Source organism: Mangifera indica, chromosome 18 (assembly GCF_011075055.1).
Source record: "Mangifera indica cultivar Alphonso chromosome 18, CATAS_Mindica_2.1, whole genome shotgun sequence".
Lineage (NCBI taxonomy): Eukaryota > Viridiplantae > Streptophyta > Magnoliopsida > Sapindales > Anacardiaceae > Mangifera > Mangifera indica.
In genome coordinates this window covers 9140916-9158612 of record NC_058154.1, presented here as the reverse complement: position 1 = coordinate 9158612, position 17697 = coordinate 9140916, and the positions used below count along the sequence as shown (strand labels likewise).

Genomic DNA, 17697 nt, shown 5'->3' with positions numbered 1-17697 from the left:
ATAGTCTTTATTATAAAAAAGGTATCAAGTTTCAAAGAGGAAAGAGGAAGAAATATTTTAGGGTTTTGAAATTTAGACAACCAACATTGACTGATTCAGAAAGGTTTCCGACACCTCAAATGACCGAAAAATGGAAAATCTCAAACTCTTCAAACTCTCTGGAATGAGAGACCCCGAATTTTTCGAATTGTTCAATTTATCATTACAATCATTTGATTAACAACATAGTTTTATTCTATTATATATTTTGTGTTTTTATCTTTTGTTTTTCTTAAATAAGAGCTAGTTCCTAACACAATCCAACTCACTTTTCTTTACAATTCTAAATAACAAATTTTCAAAGCATCATTTCTCAAATTTCCATTGACCATTAAAGATTACTAAATAAGCCTTCTTGTTGAAGAATCCTCTATGGACACGTCTCCGGTTTGGAGAGAAGTCAAGGAATCTGACCATGGTCCTTCGCGACTATCATGAGAGATGGTTGTGAAGTGGTTCTGGCTATCCTGTGATATTATCTCTAATGCTTTGAACCTTGCGTCATTGTTGTCAGTGTTGCGCTTAATGACAGGTGCCTGGACTACTCTTTTTCCTTCAAGCATGCTAACAACAGAAGACATGGATGGCCTGAGTGTGGGAGATGGATTGGTGCATAAAAGAGCAATGTTAAGCATGGTCATTGCCTCTTTTTTGGAGAATTTTGTACCAAGAGATGGATCCACAAGTTCAAGAAGGTTTCCTTGCTCTTGAAGGACCAATGCCTGCAATAAGAATAGAAAAAATGTCAAAGCAAGAACTGCAAATGTAACTTCATTAAATTGTTAGGAGTCATGAATGCTATTAATGTCAGTTACCCAATCGAGAAGGTAAACAAACTCCTCCTTTGGCCTGTAATTAGTGTTGCTCTTGCCGCTGACAATCTCCAAAGCAACAACTCCAAAGCTGTAAACATCCGCTTTATCGGTCAAATAGCCCCTCATTGCATATTCTGGTGCCATGTACCCTCTGGACAAGAAACAAATATTGAAGCCAGATGAAAAAAATTTTATTGATACTTCATTCAGAAGGAAAAAAAACCTACATTGTTCCAGCTATACGGGTACTAATATGGGTGTTCTCTTCTTCATCAAGCTTAGCTAAACCGAAATCCGATATCTTTGCATTTAGATCCTTATCAAGCAACACATTGGTGGCCTTAATGTCTCTGTGAACAATTTTCAACCTTGATTCTTCATGCAGATAAGATAATCCCTTGGCAATACCTATGCATATCTTCATTCTTGTTTCCCAGTTCAAGTTGAGCAGTTGTTCTGGTTTACCTAGAATAGGAGAAAATATAAGAGAGAGTTCAGCCACGATTGATTCTAGAAGTTAATTAAGAAGTACATGTAATGTTACTGATCCGATTACCAAAAAGTGCACGAGCAAGACTATTGTTTTCTAGGTACTCATATATTAGCAACAACTCTTTTCCTTCAATACAACAGCCATAAAGCTTCACAAGATTTGGGTGCTGCAGAGCAGATATCATGCCTATCTCAGTCACAAATTCACGATTTCCTTGCTTTGATTTGGAGGATAGCTGCTTCACAGCAATTACAGCACCATCGGCCAATGTACCCTGGAAGTGTCAACAGCCATGTAAACATGGTAATTCATTGGCAATTGCCACTGTCATTCAAAACTGCAAGTTATGACAACCATTTTTACCTTGTAAACAGGCCCAAATCCTCCTTCACCAATCTTATTAGCAGGATCAAAATTATTCGTAGCAGATTTAATTTGCCTTAGAGTGAAAATACCAGTTTGAAGATCAAGACCACGGAGTTCTGCAACAGGAAAAAAAATTAAAACTTAGCCAACCATCACTGAAAAAGAGAAGCTTTTGTGGGCATATTAATGTCAGAATGAAGCAAAGATATTTTAACTACTACAAACATAGTTTTGAATTATAAACATTACCTTTGTCTTCAGGGTCTTTGGCCCACAAGTAACCCAGCCTCCATAGAATGACCAACACCACCAGTATGAGAACTACGCAGGAAGCAAGTACGATGCCAACAATGGCTCCAACTGATAAACCCCCGGTATCAACTTTGAAGTCTACAAGTAGAAATTATAAAGAAGTTATAGGACAAGTTGGCAGGAAAAAATAGGGCAAATCCTTATATAGGAGAAACAATTACTTGGTGTCACTGTAAGTCCGGAAATAAGTGGCCCATAAACACCTCTCTGAGGAAGGGCATTAGTTCCTTTCCCTGTCCAGTATAAGTGGATCTCCAAAGTGCTACCACTGACAGTGACATTTTTAAATTCTTTTGTGATGCCTCTACCGGCAGCTCCAGCTTCCTCCATAATGTTGAAGTCACTTAAAACCACCTCCCCCTGTGCCAAATTGAGATCATTGGAACTTTGTAAGATTAACCAAAATTTTAACATTCTTCTTCTTCTGAAAAGCCGAAGAAATCTCTAAAAAGTATAAAATGTTAAGTATTAGCTTTTCATTTACCTGGATAGAAACATCAAATATTCGCTTTCCAAGACTGCTGAATGTCTGATCATTCGTAAACATAATTTCAGCGAAGTGGAGCTTCACATTGTAACTGCCTTGTCGCATACACAGGCCAAAATACCTTAGTGATTGCGGTGAAAGGCGAGCAGTTTTGTAGTATTCTTCACCACTCACATTCAGACCACTCGGGCTCGATGCCAAGTAACTAAGAGTTTCATTGCCTGTAAAAACCCCAGTGCTGCTATAAGCCCACTGTCTTCCTACTGATGAAAAGACTGATTGACCATCTGTGCTTAAGTCCCCTTCGTAGGTATTGCCCCCAGAACCGAATGAACCTCCTCCACAATTAATAAACAACGAATAGTCTGCAGGTACATCAAAATAAGAAAATCAAGGGTTAACAAATTCTTCTGCTGTGAGTATTGCAAAATTTAAATCAGGTGGGTACTGCAATTCAGTGAAAAAATACAACTGACAAGTATAAACTTACATGTGGCTTTTCCGGGGCAGGGAAGGTCCTTCATCAAGCACCAAGAATTTCTAAGATTTGAAAATTTATTGAGTTAATCATTAAAGTTTTAGTTTATATATATACACAAGAAAGAAAGTTACAACCTTACTGACAACATAAAAAAGCAAAAGACAAAGAAAAAACTTACGAGTTGCTCACGTTGGATGGAAGACTAGAGATTACATTCCTGTGAAGTGATAAGAGGAAAGATTTAGATACAACAGAAGATACAATACAGAATTGATAGTAATAACTAAAAATAAGAGAAGTCTCTTACACTATGCTGTGCGCACAACTAGCTGTAAATGGCTCTGAAAAATTGTTATAAGATAAATCCCTGCCACAGAATTGATAAAACAAATTCTCAAGATGAATGAGCGATCATAGTTGACATCCTATGTCTTGTGCCAGCAAAATAAATATGGCAAACTTACCACTTCTGGTCACCACTTAGTATCCAACTGGGAACTGCTCCAGTTAATGAGTTGTTGCTGAGGAAACTGAAAAAAAGTATGCAAACCGCTGTTAAGTTAGTGAAAGTACTACATGTTAAAGTGCTTATAGACAAGGAATCACTAAATATTCTAATTCACTTACAGGAAATCTGCCTTAGCCAAATTATTAAGTGCTTCAGGAATTTCACCAGTCAACTGGTTGGAGCTCAAGTCTCTACAATAATAAAAAGGTATGTTCAAACAAATCTATCAACTGAAGAGCATTTTCTTACATACTGTTTCCTATGCCAATAATATGGTGCCATTTTTTACATATATCGATCCATCACCACAGAAAATATTAGCAACTTACAGAAGTTTTAACTCTGTCATACTCCCAAGATATTCCGGGATTGTACCATTAAGCAAGCAATTTCTCAGTACTCTAAGTCACAGAAATAGAGTCGATCCATTGATAAGTTAATGTAATAAATAATGAGTCAAATTGAATGTTGTATTGCAGTAAATTAAGTCAATGTCAACTCACAATCTTTCCATTTTTGTCATATTCTGCAAATTTGGGATATTCGAACCTGATCCTTTTAGATCAGAAATCCTCCTGAAAATGAAGACAAGCATCAGAAATTATCAACAATTCTATTATTAAAGTACTCTCTATTTATAACAACGAATAAGATTGCTAAACTGAATATTGTAGTCACTGTTACACAGGACCAAGTGCTTACAGTTCTTCTAAACTTGTCAACTGTGATATAGTGGAAGGAATAGGTCCCTCCAAGGGGCTTCCCTGCATATCACTGCAGTAGATTTAAATTGACTCAGAAAACTATTAAGTTCTAAACAATAGAAATTCAGTTTCTTAAAGAAGAAAAATTAATGAAGTAAAAAACTTACAGTCGGGTCATATTAGTCCAATTTCCAATGAAATCAGGTATCTTTCCTGTCAGATTGGTTCCATCTACCCGACTGCAAAAGTGCATCAAGCTTTTTCATCAGGAAATTCTAAACACTAAAGTTTCATATGTTTATGTCACACTAAATTACTTACAAATCTTCTAAGTTTGTCAGGTTGCCAAGTGATTCTGGTATTGATCCCGTAAAATTGTTTGAAGAAAAAAGACTGTAAAATTACACAGTGGGTTAAAAATTGAACCGAAGCACCAACAGCAGTTGCCTGATTCTTTAGAAAAGGAATAAATTGGAAGATAAGGACAGAGTCTTACAGTCTCCTTAAGGTCTTCACATTTCCAAGGGTCTCAGGAATAGGTCCTTGAAATTCATTATCTTCCAAGACCCTGAAAATTGAAACACAGTTGACATTGATGTTTTAAGTAACTCTTACTTCATTTAAGAATGGAGTCTGATGAATAACTTACAACTCCTCAAGTGAAGGAAAGTCACCAATTTCCCGGGGAAGTGAACCGCCAATACGGTTTCCCAAAAGGGACCTGAAATGTACATAGAGTTATAAACCTACCAACAAGTTATCTAAATCATCAATAACTAAAGGAATAATGGAATTGAAAAAAGCACTCAAAGTCACACTGAGACTATCTAAGGAATTTCTGAAACCCAGATTAACAAAAGCAGAAGGGAACTTGTTTATAGTGGTAAAAGTTTGGAGCAACTTACAGAGTGGTAAGATTTTGGAGCTGAGCCAATCTTGCAGGAATTGTTCCATTAATATAGTTGCGGGTAAGATCGCTGTTTTGACAAAACCAACTTCACTTAGCCCTCAAATTTAGAGAACCATTTGATAGAATGCACCAATATTGCACAATGATATGCTAATGCAGAAAAAAGGGACACCCACTTACATTTGTGTCAAAAAAGTAAGATTTGCAAATTCTTCTGGAAAAACTCCAGCTAAATTTTGACCCTTCAGATAGCTATCACAACAAAAATAACAAGGAAACATATAAGCAGAAAGTAGCAAACAGAACAAGCCAAGAACTTGACAGTGAAAATCAAAAGTATTAGAATTCATATGATAGGCCACAACACCTCTAATCAATAACAAAATAGTCCAAAAAAACTCGATATCTGCTGTCAAAAAAATGGATGTTACAAAGTACTAACTGAGCTGATAAAATTCACTTTAAAATTATAATATCAGTTTCTGTTCTACCAGAGTCTTAAGTAAATCAGGACTAACTGTAACGAGAAGCTAAGTAAACACTATAACATAAATTGTGCATATACAGAAAGTTGTTAAAGGGAAGAAGGTCATACAAAATAGTGACATGACAAACAGTATTGTTGTTCTGATTACAATCACAGGTGATATTGCTTCCATTTGAACCATCATAGTTAGTCCATGCACTGTCACTGCAAGAAGTTGAGGATACATTTTTACTTTTGACCTGCAGTTTCGAGAAAATTGCTTCGAGAGCACTCACTGTCACGGAGAAAAAACTCATTCATGAGCACTAGAACAAAACTGAATCAAGACTAAATCTAGTCATAAATGCTAAAGCAATCAGTTTCATATTCCACCATGTCAAAGATAATGCAAATGGTCAAAAGGTGAGTACTCTTTCAACACATTAATTTCATTAAATGTTCACATGCCAATGAAAAGGTATGAATGTGTGTGTCTCAGTCAAGCTTCATTAATTCCAGCCTCAATTATTATAAAACTTTTGCTAGATTCGGTTACTACATACTTTTTCCACTTTTTGCCAACTAAGAAACTGTGTCAAAAAATGGCAAGTTTCTCCATAATCAGAGAAGAAATCAGTAGTTTCACACGGGTAATGAAGATCCCCAGTTATCAATCAGAGCTTTATTGTGTTTGGAAATTAGATAAGGGTCACATTCTTACCATTACAGAAACATATCACAATCCCACTTGCAAGAAAGACAGAGAATAGGTTTTGTTTTTATTGTGGGAAGGGAAAATTCTTGGATGATTAATGCATATCAAAGAATCAAATTAATGTCTCCGATCTACACTTTTTCTACTTTTTGCTAACTAAGAAACTGTGTCAAAAAATGGCAAGTTTCTCCATAGTCAGAGAAGAAATCAGTAATTTCACATGGGTAATGAAGATCCCTAGTTATCAATCAAAGCTTTATTGTGTTTGGAAATTAGACAAAGGTCACATTCTTACCATTACAAAAACATATCACAATCCCACTTGCAAGAAAGACAGGATAGGTTTTGTTTTTATTGTGGGAAGTGAAAATTCTTGGATGATTAATGCATATCAAAGAATCAAATTAATGTCTCCGATCTACACTGTTACCAAGGTTCTCACTGTGAACCCACACAGAATAAAATATTCATCAAGGGAAAGAAGGCAAGATAAGTTTGAATATTTCATCTCTTTGACAGCTAAGTCTGCTATCCTTCATTATCATACTAATAATGCCCACACAAATAATTAATGGATTTATTTATAGGTATGCTTATTTAAAAGACACATTATTACTAGTTATGGAGAGAAAATATTAAACAAAAGTATTCAAAATGGGTTCTTGCATTAATTATTTTCCTAGAAAAGCAAAATTTTCCAATCCCGACAATTTCTCATCAACCAAACCACCAAAAATTGAAAAAAAAAATAAAAATCAAATAGGAGAGAGATTTGACCATGAACAATAATATTCCTGGTAAATGAATTATTGAGTGAGAAAGAGAGTTTTTCCTACGTGGAATTTAGAAGAAAAGAAACTCAATGCTTCCACTCTTTTTTTATTTTTTTGGTTTCATCTTTTAGTTTCTTGCCAACCAAACAGAACATTTTTTACACCAAACGTCAAAACACAGAACAGAAACAATTATAGAAGAAGATACCCGGAAACCAAAATCAATAAAAAAAGAGCATACTAAGAAACCAAAGTACAAGAAATTATTCTAATTGTTTTCTCACACTGTGTTTTCCGGGAAAAGTAAAATCCTCTAATGGCTTATATTTTCTCGCCAACCAAACAAATCACAGGAAACTAAGAGAAACGATTTAACATCAAACAATCGATCATATTAGATTACTGAAAGAAAAAGAGATTATTTCTAGGTCTAATATAATTAAACAAATTCAAAGCTTCAACCTTTCGTTTTAATATCATTCTTTAGATTCTCTCCAACCGAAGAGAAGAATTCTCACAGCAAATGTAAGAGACAGAACAAAAACATACCCAGAAACTAAAATCAGTTACTCCGAATGAAAATCAAGATCAAACTTCCAATTTTTACACAAAATGAAGATATGAGACTACAAAATTCTTCTATCTCCTAATTCTAGGCAACCAAACGAAAAAACACACTTTCACAAGCATCACCAAGCAAACAGAGACAAAATCAAAATCAAACTTCACGTTTTCCCAGATAATAAGAACTGAGTTTATTGCGGTGAACTTACCTTCTTCATCAGGCAAAAGCTGAGCGTGAGATCCAAAGTTGACACAGCAGTTGAGAACCAAAAAACCCAAAACAAAAAGAGAAACAAGCTTGGTCATTGAGAGACCAAGCCTCATTTTTCTTCTGCAACAAAACTTATCTCCTCTCCCCGCTTCGTTCCTCAACGCAAACAGCAAAATGACAAGCAAATGAGAGAGAGAAACGACACTTTTATCACAAAGAGAGTGAAGTGGTTAATAGCAAGAAGAAAGAATCTGAAGACAACAGGAAACAAAGACTCGGGTTTTGCTCTTATCGTTAACTCCGAAGGCTTCTGTTATACATGTAACCAAATCTAATTCTAAACTTCAAACTTGATGAGCAATTATTAAATTAAACACAGAGAAAGACAAGAACAGAAAAGATTACTTTTCAAATACAAGATGAGATGGGCAGACGGGGGTTGATTGTTTTATAAATAATAACATTGATACGTTGCATGGAATTGAAGGGAAAAGTCAGCGTCAAGAAAATCGACGGTGCTTTTGAAAACAGTGTGGGAACCATGAAAAGGCGTGAAGAGATGAGGGTTGACGAAAAAACCTTAGCCGCCCAGATGGACATAAATAACTTAAGTTTACCACATCACCTCAGCCGTAAGCGTTCTGGGCAAACTAATTAAATCATGGGTAGGGTAAATCTTGAAGGCCACTCTTATAAGGGTTGTAAATAAATTTTAAACTCCTTCAATTGATAAAAATACCTTCCCCTATCCTAGACAGAAATGGCAATATCCCACCATGATAAGATGTCCCTACACTGAGAGAGAGAGAGAGAGAGGATTGTTTAATATGGGTGGGTACAAAACCGATCTGAGTTTAAATATTTTTTTATTTAAGTTTTATTCAAATAAAAAATAATTTGATTTTAATTTGATTAAAATAAAAAATAATTTAACTCAAGTTTATCAAACTAAAATTAAAGGTGACATAAGTTCAATTCTAAATAAAAAATGATTTGACTCAATTTAATTCATAATTCTAATTAATTATTTGAATTTATAACTCATTGATAAGATTACATTGTTTTATCTATATAATAGCCAAAATTATTGATTTGAGTCATGAATTTAAATAAATCAAGTCATAAATTCAACTATTAATTTTAATTAAAACGAATAATAAATTGATAATTATAAATAATTATTATGCTTCATTGGATTTAATAAAAATATTAAAATATTATTTTATTTAAGGAGATATTTGTTTGGAAAAATCAAATATTCTCTAATAATCTATTTTTTATTATCAATATTATTTTATTTTATTTGTCAATACTAAAAAATTCTAATAATATTTTATTACTAATGGTAATATAACAGACAATATAAAAGATAATTTTATTACCATGTCTACCTTATAATTAAAAAATTATTAAGGTAATCTTAATTTTATTACAAATTTATTCTTAATTATTATAATTAAAAATATTTTAAAATAATTATAATAATGATATTTAAATAAAATAATAATTTAGTATTATTTTATTATATCCAATTAAATATAATAATTATTCATATTTATCAATTTTTATCATACATAAATATAATTTATGTCTAATAAATCTTTAAGGTAATTTATGGTCACTTTTATTTTTTATAATAAAAATATTTTTATATTAATTAAAAATAAAAATATTATTATTTTAAAAATTATAAATCAAATCAAACTAAATTAGTTTTCCAACTAACCCAACTCAATTCAGGTTCAATACTATCCTTGGATGAGGATTGAAATTTTTTATAATACAAAAACTAAAAAAATTTATATATTAAAATACCAATCAAATTTCATAAAACTTATTTTATCTTTCAATTGTAATTATTATAAATGCAATTATTTTTACATTTGGATATCATCAAGGCCCGAAGATCTCACCAACCTTGGAGATTTTATTAACCCTAGTGTAAAAATCTCGCAAACTCTAATTTGAAGATACAGATAGTCAAATATTATAAAAACTATTTTTATTATATAAATATTTAATATCTAAAAAAAAACGATAAATTTATATATTTATACTTGAATAATGACAAAATTTTCAATTTCCCTATTTTTATATAGACTTGTGTAATTAATTATTCTTAAAAATTATTGTTTTGAAGTTGACCACACTCACTCAATTTTTTAATCTTAATATATCCACGTGATCATTATAATCACAATTATGGCATATCATATTAATATTTTAATATAAGGCCATAAGACTTTGATCAATTCAACCTGTAGAGAATAGTAAAGCAAGAAACAATTAGCTCGCACTCATTTTACCTTACGGAAAGGAAAGTCCTCGGCAGAAAATTTATGGCGGCTTGACCATACATAAATAAATCACTTTGATTGGATTAAAAAATATTTATGTAATTTTTTATTTATTAATATTAATTTGTGTTAGTAGATGAAATCTAGCGTGTGGGTCGGCCTTGTTCCATGCGGTCTCATTCAATTGAGCTATGCATCAACAAACGCACAACTCTATCACAGAAATATGTGTGATTTTGTCGCACAGATTCATTCTAAAAATTCAACCTTTTCAACTAAATTTTTGATGATTTTTGCATCGAGAAACCACGGAGGAGGGAAAGGGCTTATTAGTGGTGGAGTTGATAATGCTTCGAAAGGAATCGTCTGGAAGAATGATCATTAGAAATAGAGAATTAATTTTTGGAAATGTAAATGTTGTGTTTTGAATTTTAAGAGGTAATTGTTATCTCTAAAATATGAAAACCCTAAAAATCCTAATTGATGAGGGGTGAAAAAGTAACTTTTTAAAATTAAGTTAGAGAGAAATTATTAGTTTTTAAAACTAAGATGAAAAATAAGGATAAATTATTTTTTCTTTAAATAAAATTTAAAAACAACAAATTTACCTCTAACATTAACAGCTAAAATTAACAGATAGGTGGGTGTTTAGAGTTTTTAAAATTAATGAGTAAAAACTTGAAAATTTTGGGTGGGAATAAGTCATTTGGCCTTAATATTAATTTCTATTAGTGGATGAAATCTAGCATGCGGGTATGTCATAGGAGCCGCTAGAAAAATCAAACCAAAATGTGTAGAATCGAATAAAAGACCAATTAATAGGTTATCAATTTGATTTCGGTTTGCTTTTTTTTCACTTTTTAAATTATAAAATATATGAACTTTGATTAATCGAGAATTTATCATTCATGAAAAAGAAATGTTTGATCATAAAAAATAAATATTGTTCCATAAGTCATTCAATGTTGAACAACCCCTAGTCTTAAAGTTGTTTATAATTTTATCAAATATAAGATAATAATGAACAATAAAAGATGAATCGCTTCTGAATCTTTATAATAATTCTAGATGAGTAGGATATTCTAGCAAATAGATTAGTTTGAATATTTCATCTCTTTGATAGCTAAGTTTGCTATCCTTCATTATCATACTAATAATGCCCACACAAATATTTAGTGGGTTTATTTATTTAAAGGTATATTTATTTAAAAGATACAAATTATTACTAGTTATGGAGAGAAAATATTCAACAAAAGTATTCAAAATGGTTTCTTGCATTAATTGTTTTCCTAGAAAAGCAACATTTTCCAATCCCGGCAATTTCTGACCAACCAAACCCCCAAGAATTGAAAAAAAAATAAAAAACAAATAGGAGAGAGATTTGACCTGAACAATAATAATCCTGGTCAATGAATTATTGAGGGAGAAGGAGAGTTTTTCCTACGTGGAATTTAAAGGAAAAGAAACTCAATGCTTCCACTTTTTTTTTTTTTTGGTTTCATTTTCTAGTTTCTTGCCAACCAAACAGAACATTTTTGACAACAAAGGTTAAAAAAAGAACAAAAACAATTAAAGAAGAAGATACCCGGAAACCAATATAAATAATCTTGAAAATCAAATAGTTCATACCAAGAAATATGTTAACGCTTCGAAAACACTTTTTGGGATATCATTAATTCAGAGTTTTGACAAGTTACCCCTTTAGGGCTTCATTAAATGTGTTGTGCTCTTATATTTTTGTGATAATAATATATTCCTCTGTTATTTGGGGATGTAGACAAATTATGTTAAACCACATTAAATGTTATACTTATTGTGTTATTGGTGATTTATGTCATATATGGGTAATCTTGAAATTTGTTATACTTTCACAAATTCTTAACAAATGATATTAAAGCATCAAACGATGATTCAAGAGGTGCATTATTTAAAGATTTTGTGCACACAAAATAATTTGGGTACAAAGTTTTATGTTGTAGATAAAAAGATTTTCATTCAATGATTTTTGGTCAGATAACATTTTGTCAATATCATTTAGTGTTGAGCAAAATTTGGGCATGCTTATTTATGCATCGATGGTGGAGTGCTATTTTTATCATATTTGTTTCTCTAACTGAAAAACTCACTAGGGTGGAGATTTGTTGACAATTGTGACTCATTTCCTCTTTTGGTTTCCTTTTAATCTTTGAGTCTATATTTATTTAAAGAAAAACTTGTTATAATGAAAATACAATTTACACAAGAATAACAATTCTCAGTTGTTTGTTTGGTTGTTTTGTTTATGGGTGATATATTCTCTATATTTTCTGCTTTGTCGATTGATCATCATCCTCAAATGATTTCAAGTTCCTACAAACTTTGTCTGTTTATAGTTTTGTATTGACATTCTTTTAGTTATGTCAAGCTTAGGTTATCCTCAAAATCCTTTTTGAGAGTCGTTTTGTTTTTTTTTTTTTTTTTTGTTAATATTAAAAAAAAAAACATTTCTACAAAGATTAGAAAGTGTTTCCTAATTGAAATTGTGTATATTCATTGTTCTATAAACATATGATTTTAAAGATAAAGTAGTTCATAAAAGAGAAAAATGTGAGAACATACAAAATTTGTCAACATGTAAGGGAGTAATAGGAAACACTTTTGGATATCATGAAAGGGTTGTGATCTTAATAAATACACAAGAGAACAACAAAAGCATCAGCATTTTGAACAAAGAGATCACCGTAAACGACCATAAAATTAAGGGATCATTATATATGCAATTAAATATAAATTTTGAGACGTATATTCACCATGCATATTTTGTTGCAAATTGGTTTTCACTTCCTTCGCTAAACCAACGAAGCCTCATTGTCTACAAAGGCGTTACAACACTACCACTTATTAGGAAGGTATTAGAGAATCTCACAATCACTAGTTTATGTGATTGAATGAATGTGTACATGAATTTAAAAAAGACAAAATTTTCTCTCTTTTCTTATAAAAAATGACTAGCTTATTTGTGGGTAATAAGAATGGTCTCACTTTATATAATACATCTCATAACCCTAATTTACACAATTTCATTTCACCCTTAACTTTTGGGTTATTATGCTTTGACCTCAAACTTTTAATCTCTTAATATGACACAAGGTGATTTACTCTTTATATAATTAACTTAGGCCTTTTAAATCGTCTATGAGAAAGTTTAAAGAAAAACTCAATAGTTAGTGGCTAACCTTGTAACTATCGGTAGAATCAACACCTAAAATCAATCGAAGCCACCGAAGGTGCTATACTTGTCACCAACATCGTCACTCATCGAGCTCTCAACATCATTGTATCAAATAATCTTCTATCATCACTCATCATTGTCATTATCAATCCTCACCACTAGAATTTGGAACCAGAACTTAGAAAAAGTTTATTAGTTGAAGGAAGAAGGCATGGAGGATTGAAGATTTAGAAATTGGCTTAGAGCATCTGTCAAGCTAGGTTTTAGAATTCTAGAATTAGGGATTTTCGAGTCTTCAACTTTGACATTTCATGTTTCCATTTCTTTCGATGGAACTTTATTGTTTTAACTTTTTTTATTAAATTTTAATTATATCTATTTGTTTGCATTGTTCATGGAACTATCCTTTGACTAGGCTTTAACTTGTCAACCAATGCAAAATCATCAGTCTAACCGCAAGTCAAAGCGGTTAAAAAACTAAATGGTGTTCAAACCATCTCAGTCTGGATTTTAAAACCATGATGTATACCTCTTCTCTTACATAATGTTGTACTAATTTAAACAAAGAGTGTGCACATCTGGAAAGGGAACCCTAATTTTTTAATAAGTCTGTCATATAAATTCACAAGACAAAAATATTCTGTGAGTTGATCCATTGTTAATATTTTGTGGTCATGAGGTAATGGAAAGTCCATTTTCGGGCCCAAGCATATTTTCTCAATCAATCCAAACCCACGATTTGAGTAGCTTTATTTATTTTCTCAAGCCTAACAACGGGCAAGCCATTGCTTACCATTATTATTAGGCCAAAGAACTTGTATCCACCCAAGTTATGATGCGTATCCAAAGTTTCACTTATAAAGTTTCAAAAATCTAAAAACTCACCTATGAGTTATTAACCTTAACCAAAATTGTTAATTATAAGAGATAAAATCATCTTTGTCTAACAAACCTCCTCTGATGGGAAGGCCAACAGTCGGAGAAGAAGATGCTAGGATGACCAGCTATCAGTGGTAATAGATTTTCATCATCGGAGAATGAAGGAAAAATTTTAAGGGAAAAAGTGAAATATTCAAACTTTTGGGTGAAGAAAAAATTATTAGTTTTTCAAATTATGGAGAAAAAATGATATAAACTCTTAGATTATAAGGTTTAGTAATAAAATAATAATTTTACCCCTCTAATTAATTGTTTTAGTTAAAGTTAATAATTCATTAATGAGTGTTTAGATTTTTAAAAACTCATAAATAAAACTTTGGAAACACATCATAAGTTGGATGGGAATAAACCCTTTCGCCTTATTATTATTATTATCATAAAAGAAACATGTGCTACTATTGAAGATCTAAGGACCCTTTATTGATGGTATTCTAGTTTCCAATTACCACTTAATAATATTTTTTCCTTATCTATCTTAAGTATTAATAATTATTTTTGCCATTTCAATATTCAATTGAACGTTTTATAAGTCTGAAATGTGTTTTTCAAATCAATAAAATTATTTATACAAATAATATGTATAACTTTATATACAAACGATAATATATCATTATGTGATTGAATATTATTTTATTTATAATTTAAAACTATCTAATCATATTGTAAAATACCCTTATTTATGTACAAGATTGTATAATTTATTTGTTCATATAATACTACTTTTTTTATATTACAAAGATGAATGAAAACTTAAATGTAATGAAATTGTTCTATATTTTTCAGTGGAACGTATTATGGTTACATATAAACTATTTCCTAAACTAGGGCCAATGACTGAGGAAACCAAGAACCAAGATACAGTTGGCTGACCAATTTAATCAACAAAAAGTGGGAATTCTCCAAATATGTAGGACCTTTCCTTAAGCAATTTAATTGTCCAAATTCATTAGTAAAAACTACAAGAAAAAAAGGAAAAAAAATAACTGGAAAATGAATAGAAAGGAAGGCTTTCCTTTGAAGAAAAAGATTTCCCACTTAGAAAAATGTTAAAATACAATAAAGAATCATCTCATTGTCCTGAAGCAAACCCAGAAATCATCACAAAATGGGAAAAAATAGCTATCACATTTACACCTTTCTCTTTATCATTTTTTTTGCTTTTTTTTCACTATTTCATCAGGTTTTGATCAAGTGGGCGGCTGTGATTTCTTCCAAGGAAGTTGGGTTTCTGATGAATCTTATCCTCTTTACAGTACTTCAACATGCCCTTTCATCGAGAAAAAATTTGATTGCCAGAAAAATGGTCGGCCGGATAACCTCTATCTCAAATATAAATGGAAGCCCACCTCTTGTTCATTGCCAAGGTGCTCTTATTTTATCATATTTTCTTGCACAATTTTACTGGGGGTTAAGAAAAGTTACCTCACTCCTTTGGGTTTGAAAATTTTAAGTTACTTTTTTGTATAAAAAATTGCTAATTTAACATATTAAAAATATAAAAATAATTTTTAAAATTTTATATTATTTTTCTTGAATTTTTTAATTTCTTGATCGATCTCTTATTATTTTTCTTTCATTCAATTGTAACCCTTGGATTATATTTTTGAATCCATCACTGATTTTAGATGCAAATTAAAATTCTTTGATGTCATAATAATAATTGTAGTGCAGATTCGATGGCCAAGATTTTGTGAGGAGGTTTAAAGGGAAGAAAATACCGTTCGTGGGGGACTCTCTGAGCAGGAATCAATGGCAGTCACTCAATTGCATGCTTTATGCTTCAGTACCTCAGTCAAATTACACACTTGGTGTACAAAATGGTCTCGCTACTTTCACTTTACCGGTACGTATACTCATGGTTTTAAAAATTAAATTAAATCAATCGATCTAACTAGTTTAATCATCTATTAGTCAAACCGATTTTGATTTACTTAAAAACAATTTTTACAGGTAAACTGAATTAGAGCAAATTTATTTGGGGTTTAATCCATTTAAATCATCTCATTAGAGTGGGTCAAAAAATTAGTTTGACCTTATTAACGTAAAAAATTAATTTTTTTCAAAATTTTATTATAAAACCTGAAACAAATATGATTTTATTTATCTAAACTTATTTTGATATTAAAATAAGTTATATTGTATATTTAATGATAAATTATATAATATTATTTTGAATATTATTTTTGAACAGTTAATCGATCTGACCACTAGTTAGAATGGATTGTCTTTTCCACTAGGTTGATGTTCGATCCAGTTTCAAAAACATTGTGTATACTGTAGATTATATACATGCTTGCTGATGGGAAAAAATTTAAACCTATTATATGATTTATTCATAATCGATTTAACTATATTTCATAATCTAATTATGGTTAATATTTTATATATAATTGTTTATATGAGGAATTTTTAATTTAAAATTTATGAATAATATGATATATTTGAGTGATGATATCTAAACAAATGTATTGATGAAACTTGCAAGACTATGACATTTCAATAAAATTAGATTTTAAACCATTTCTAGTAGATTTAGTGACTGAAAAGATTGGGAGGGTTCTCAAGCTCAAATAAATTAAAAATGGCGGTGCATGGAAAGGATATGACATGCTCATCTTCAACACTTATTACTGGTGGCTTCATACAGGAACCCTACAAAAGTACGTAATCTATCTCTCCGAGTAAGAATAAAACTATATATATAAACAAATTTTATTAATTTATCTATATAAATTGGTGTGACAGATGAGACTATATTCAAGAAGGGAATAACATTCAGAAAGATATGGATGATTGGTTGCACTCAGAAAGGGACTCACTACTTGGTCAAAATGGGTTGACTCTTCCATTAATCCTTCCATCACCAAAGTTTTCTATCAGGGCATTTCTCCTACCCATTACAAATAAGTACTTTAATAGTTAACAAGTAATGTTATACGTACCTATTTTTTAGTATATAAATTAATATATATATATATATATATATGATGTGTCACTCTTTTCATGTCATTGGGTTATGACAGTGGGCAAGAGTGGAATGAAGGGACCTCAGCAAGCTGCAAGCACCAAACTCAGCCCATAAGTGGTTCGACATATCCGGCAGGTCCGCTGCCTGCGGTGGCCATAGTGAAGGATGTTTTGAGCAAAATGTCGAAGCCGGTGAGTTTGCTGGATGTAACAACGCTATCCCAGTTGAGAAAAGATGGGCATCCTTCTGTGTATGGACCTGTTGGCCAGAATGACTGTGGCCATTGGTGTCTTGCTGGTGTTCCTGATACTTGGAATGAGATTTTATATGCAATTCTTGTCTCTTCATGAAACACTAGAAATTAAATTATAAAAATAGTGAAATATAAGATTTGAAATTCAGAAATATTTCTGTTTTTATCATACATGATTGAGAATT

General features: G+C 31.4%; 1 protein-coding gene and 1 pseudogene across 1 annotated transcript; one reads left to right on the top strand and one right to left on the bottom strand.

The window, feature by feature from the left end:
• Positions 1 to 120: 120 nt before the first annotated feature.
• On the bottom strand, positions 121 to 8452 carry LOC123202410 (probable LRR receptor-like serine/threonine-protein kinase At1g53430). Its single transcript, XM_044618340.1, has 24 exons — positions 7843 to 8452; positions 5711 to 5876; positions 5296 to 5367; positions 5111 to 5182; positions 4855 to 4926; positions 4702 to 4773; positions 4527 to 4598; positions 4373 to 4444; positions 4204 to 4275; positions 4005 to 4076; positions 3831 to 3902; positions 3621 to 3692; positions 3458 to 3523; positions 3301 to 3360; positions 3172 to 3210; positions 3003 to 3052; positions 2510 to 2877; positions 2187 to 2385; positions 1963 to 2103; positions 1711 to 1829; positions 1411 to 1621; positions 1082 to 1319; positions 855 to 1005; positions 121 to 761 (listed from the first exon to the last, which is right to left on the bottom strand). The coding sequence occupies exons 1-24, from the start codon at positions 7955 to 7957 to the stop codon at positions 381 to 383; spliced, it is 3024 nt and encodes a 1007-aa protein (XP_044474275.1). The 5' UTR covers positions 7958 to 8452; the 3' UTR covers positions 121 to 380.
• Positions 8320 to 17609, top strand: LOC123201679 (annotated as a pseudogene).
• Positions 17610 to 17697: the final 88 nt, after the last annotated feature.

What these genes read in the sequence shown, in the direction of transcription:
- LOC123202410 (XM_044618340.1), bottom strand. Translation starts at nt 7,957, where the DNA reads ATGAGGCTTGGTCTCTCAATGACCAAGCTTGTTTCTCTTTTTGTTTTG. An exon ending in GTTTGTCATGTCACTATTTT is followed by an intron (nt 5,368 to 5,710) that starts GTATGACCTTCT and finishes TTGTTGTGATAG; the next exon opens with CTATCTGAAGGGTCAAAATT. An exon ending in CAAAGACCCTGAAGACAAAG is followed by an intron (nt 1,830 to 1,962) that starts GTAATGTTTATA and finishes TTCCTGTTGCAG; the next exon opens with AACTCCGTGGTCTTGATCTT.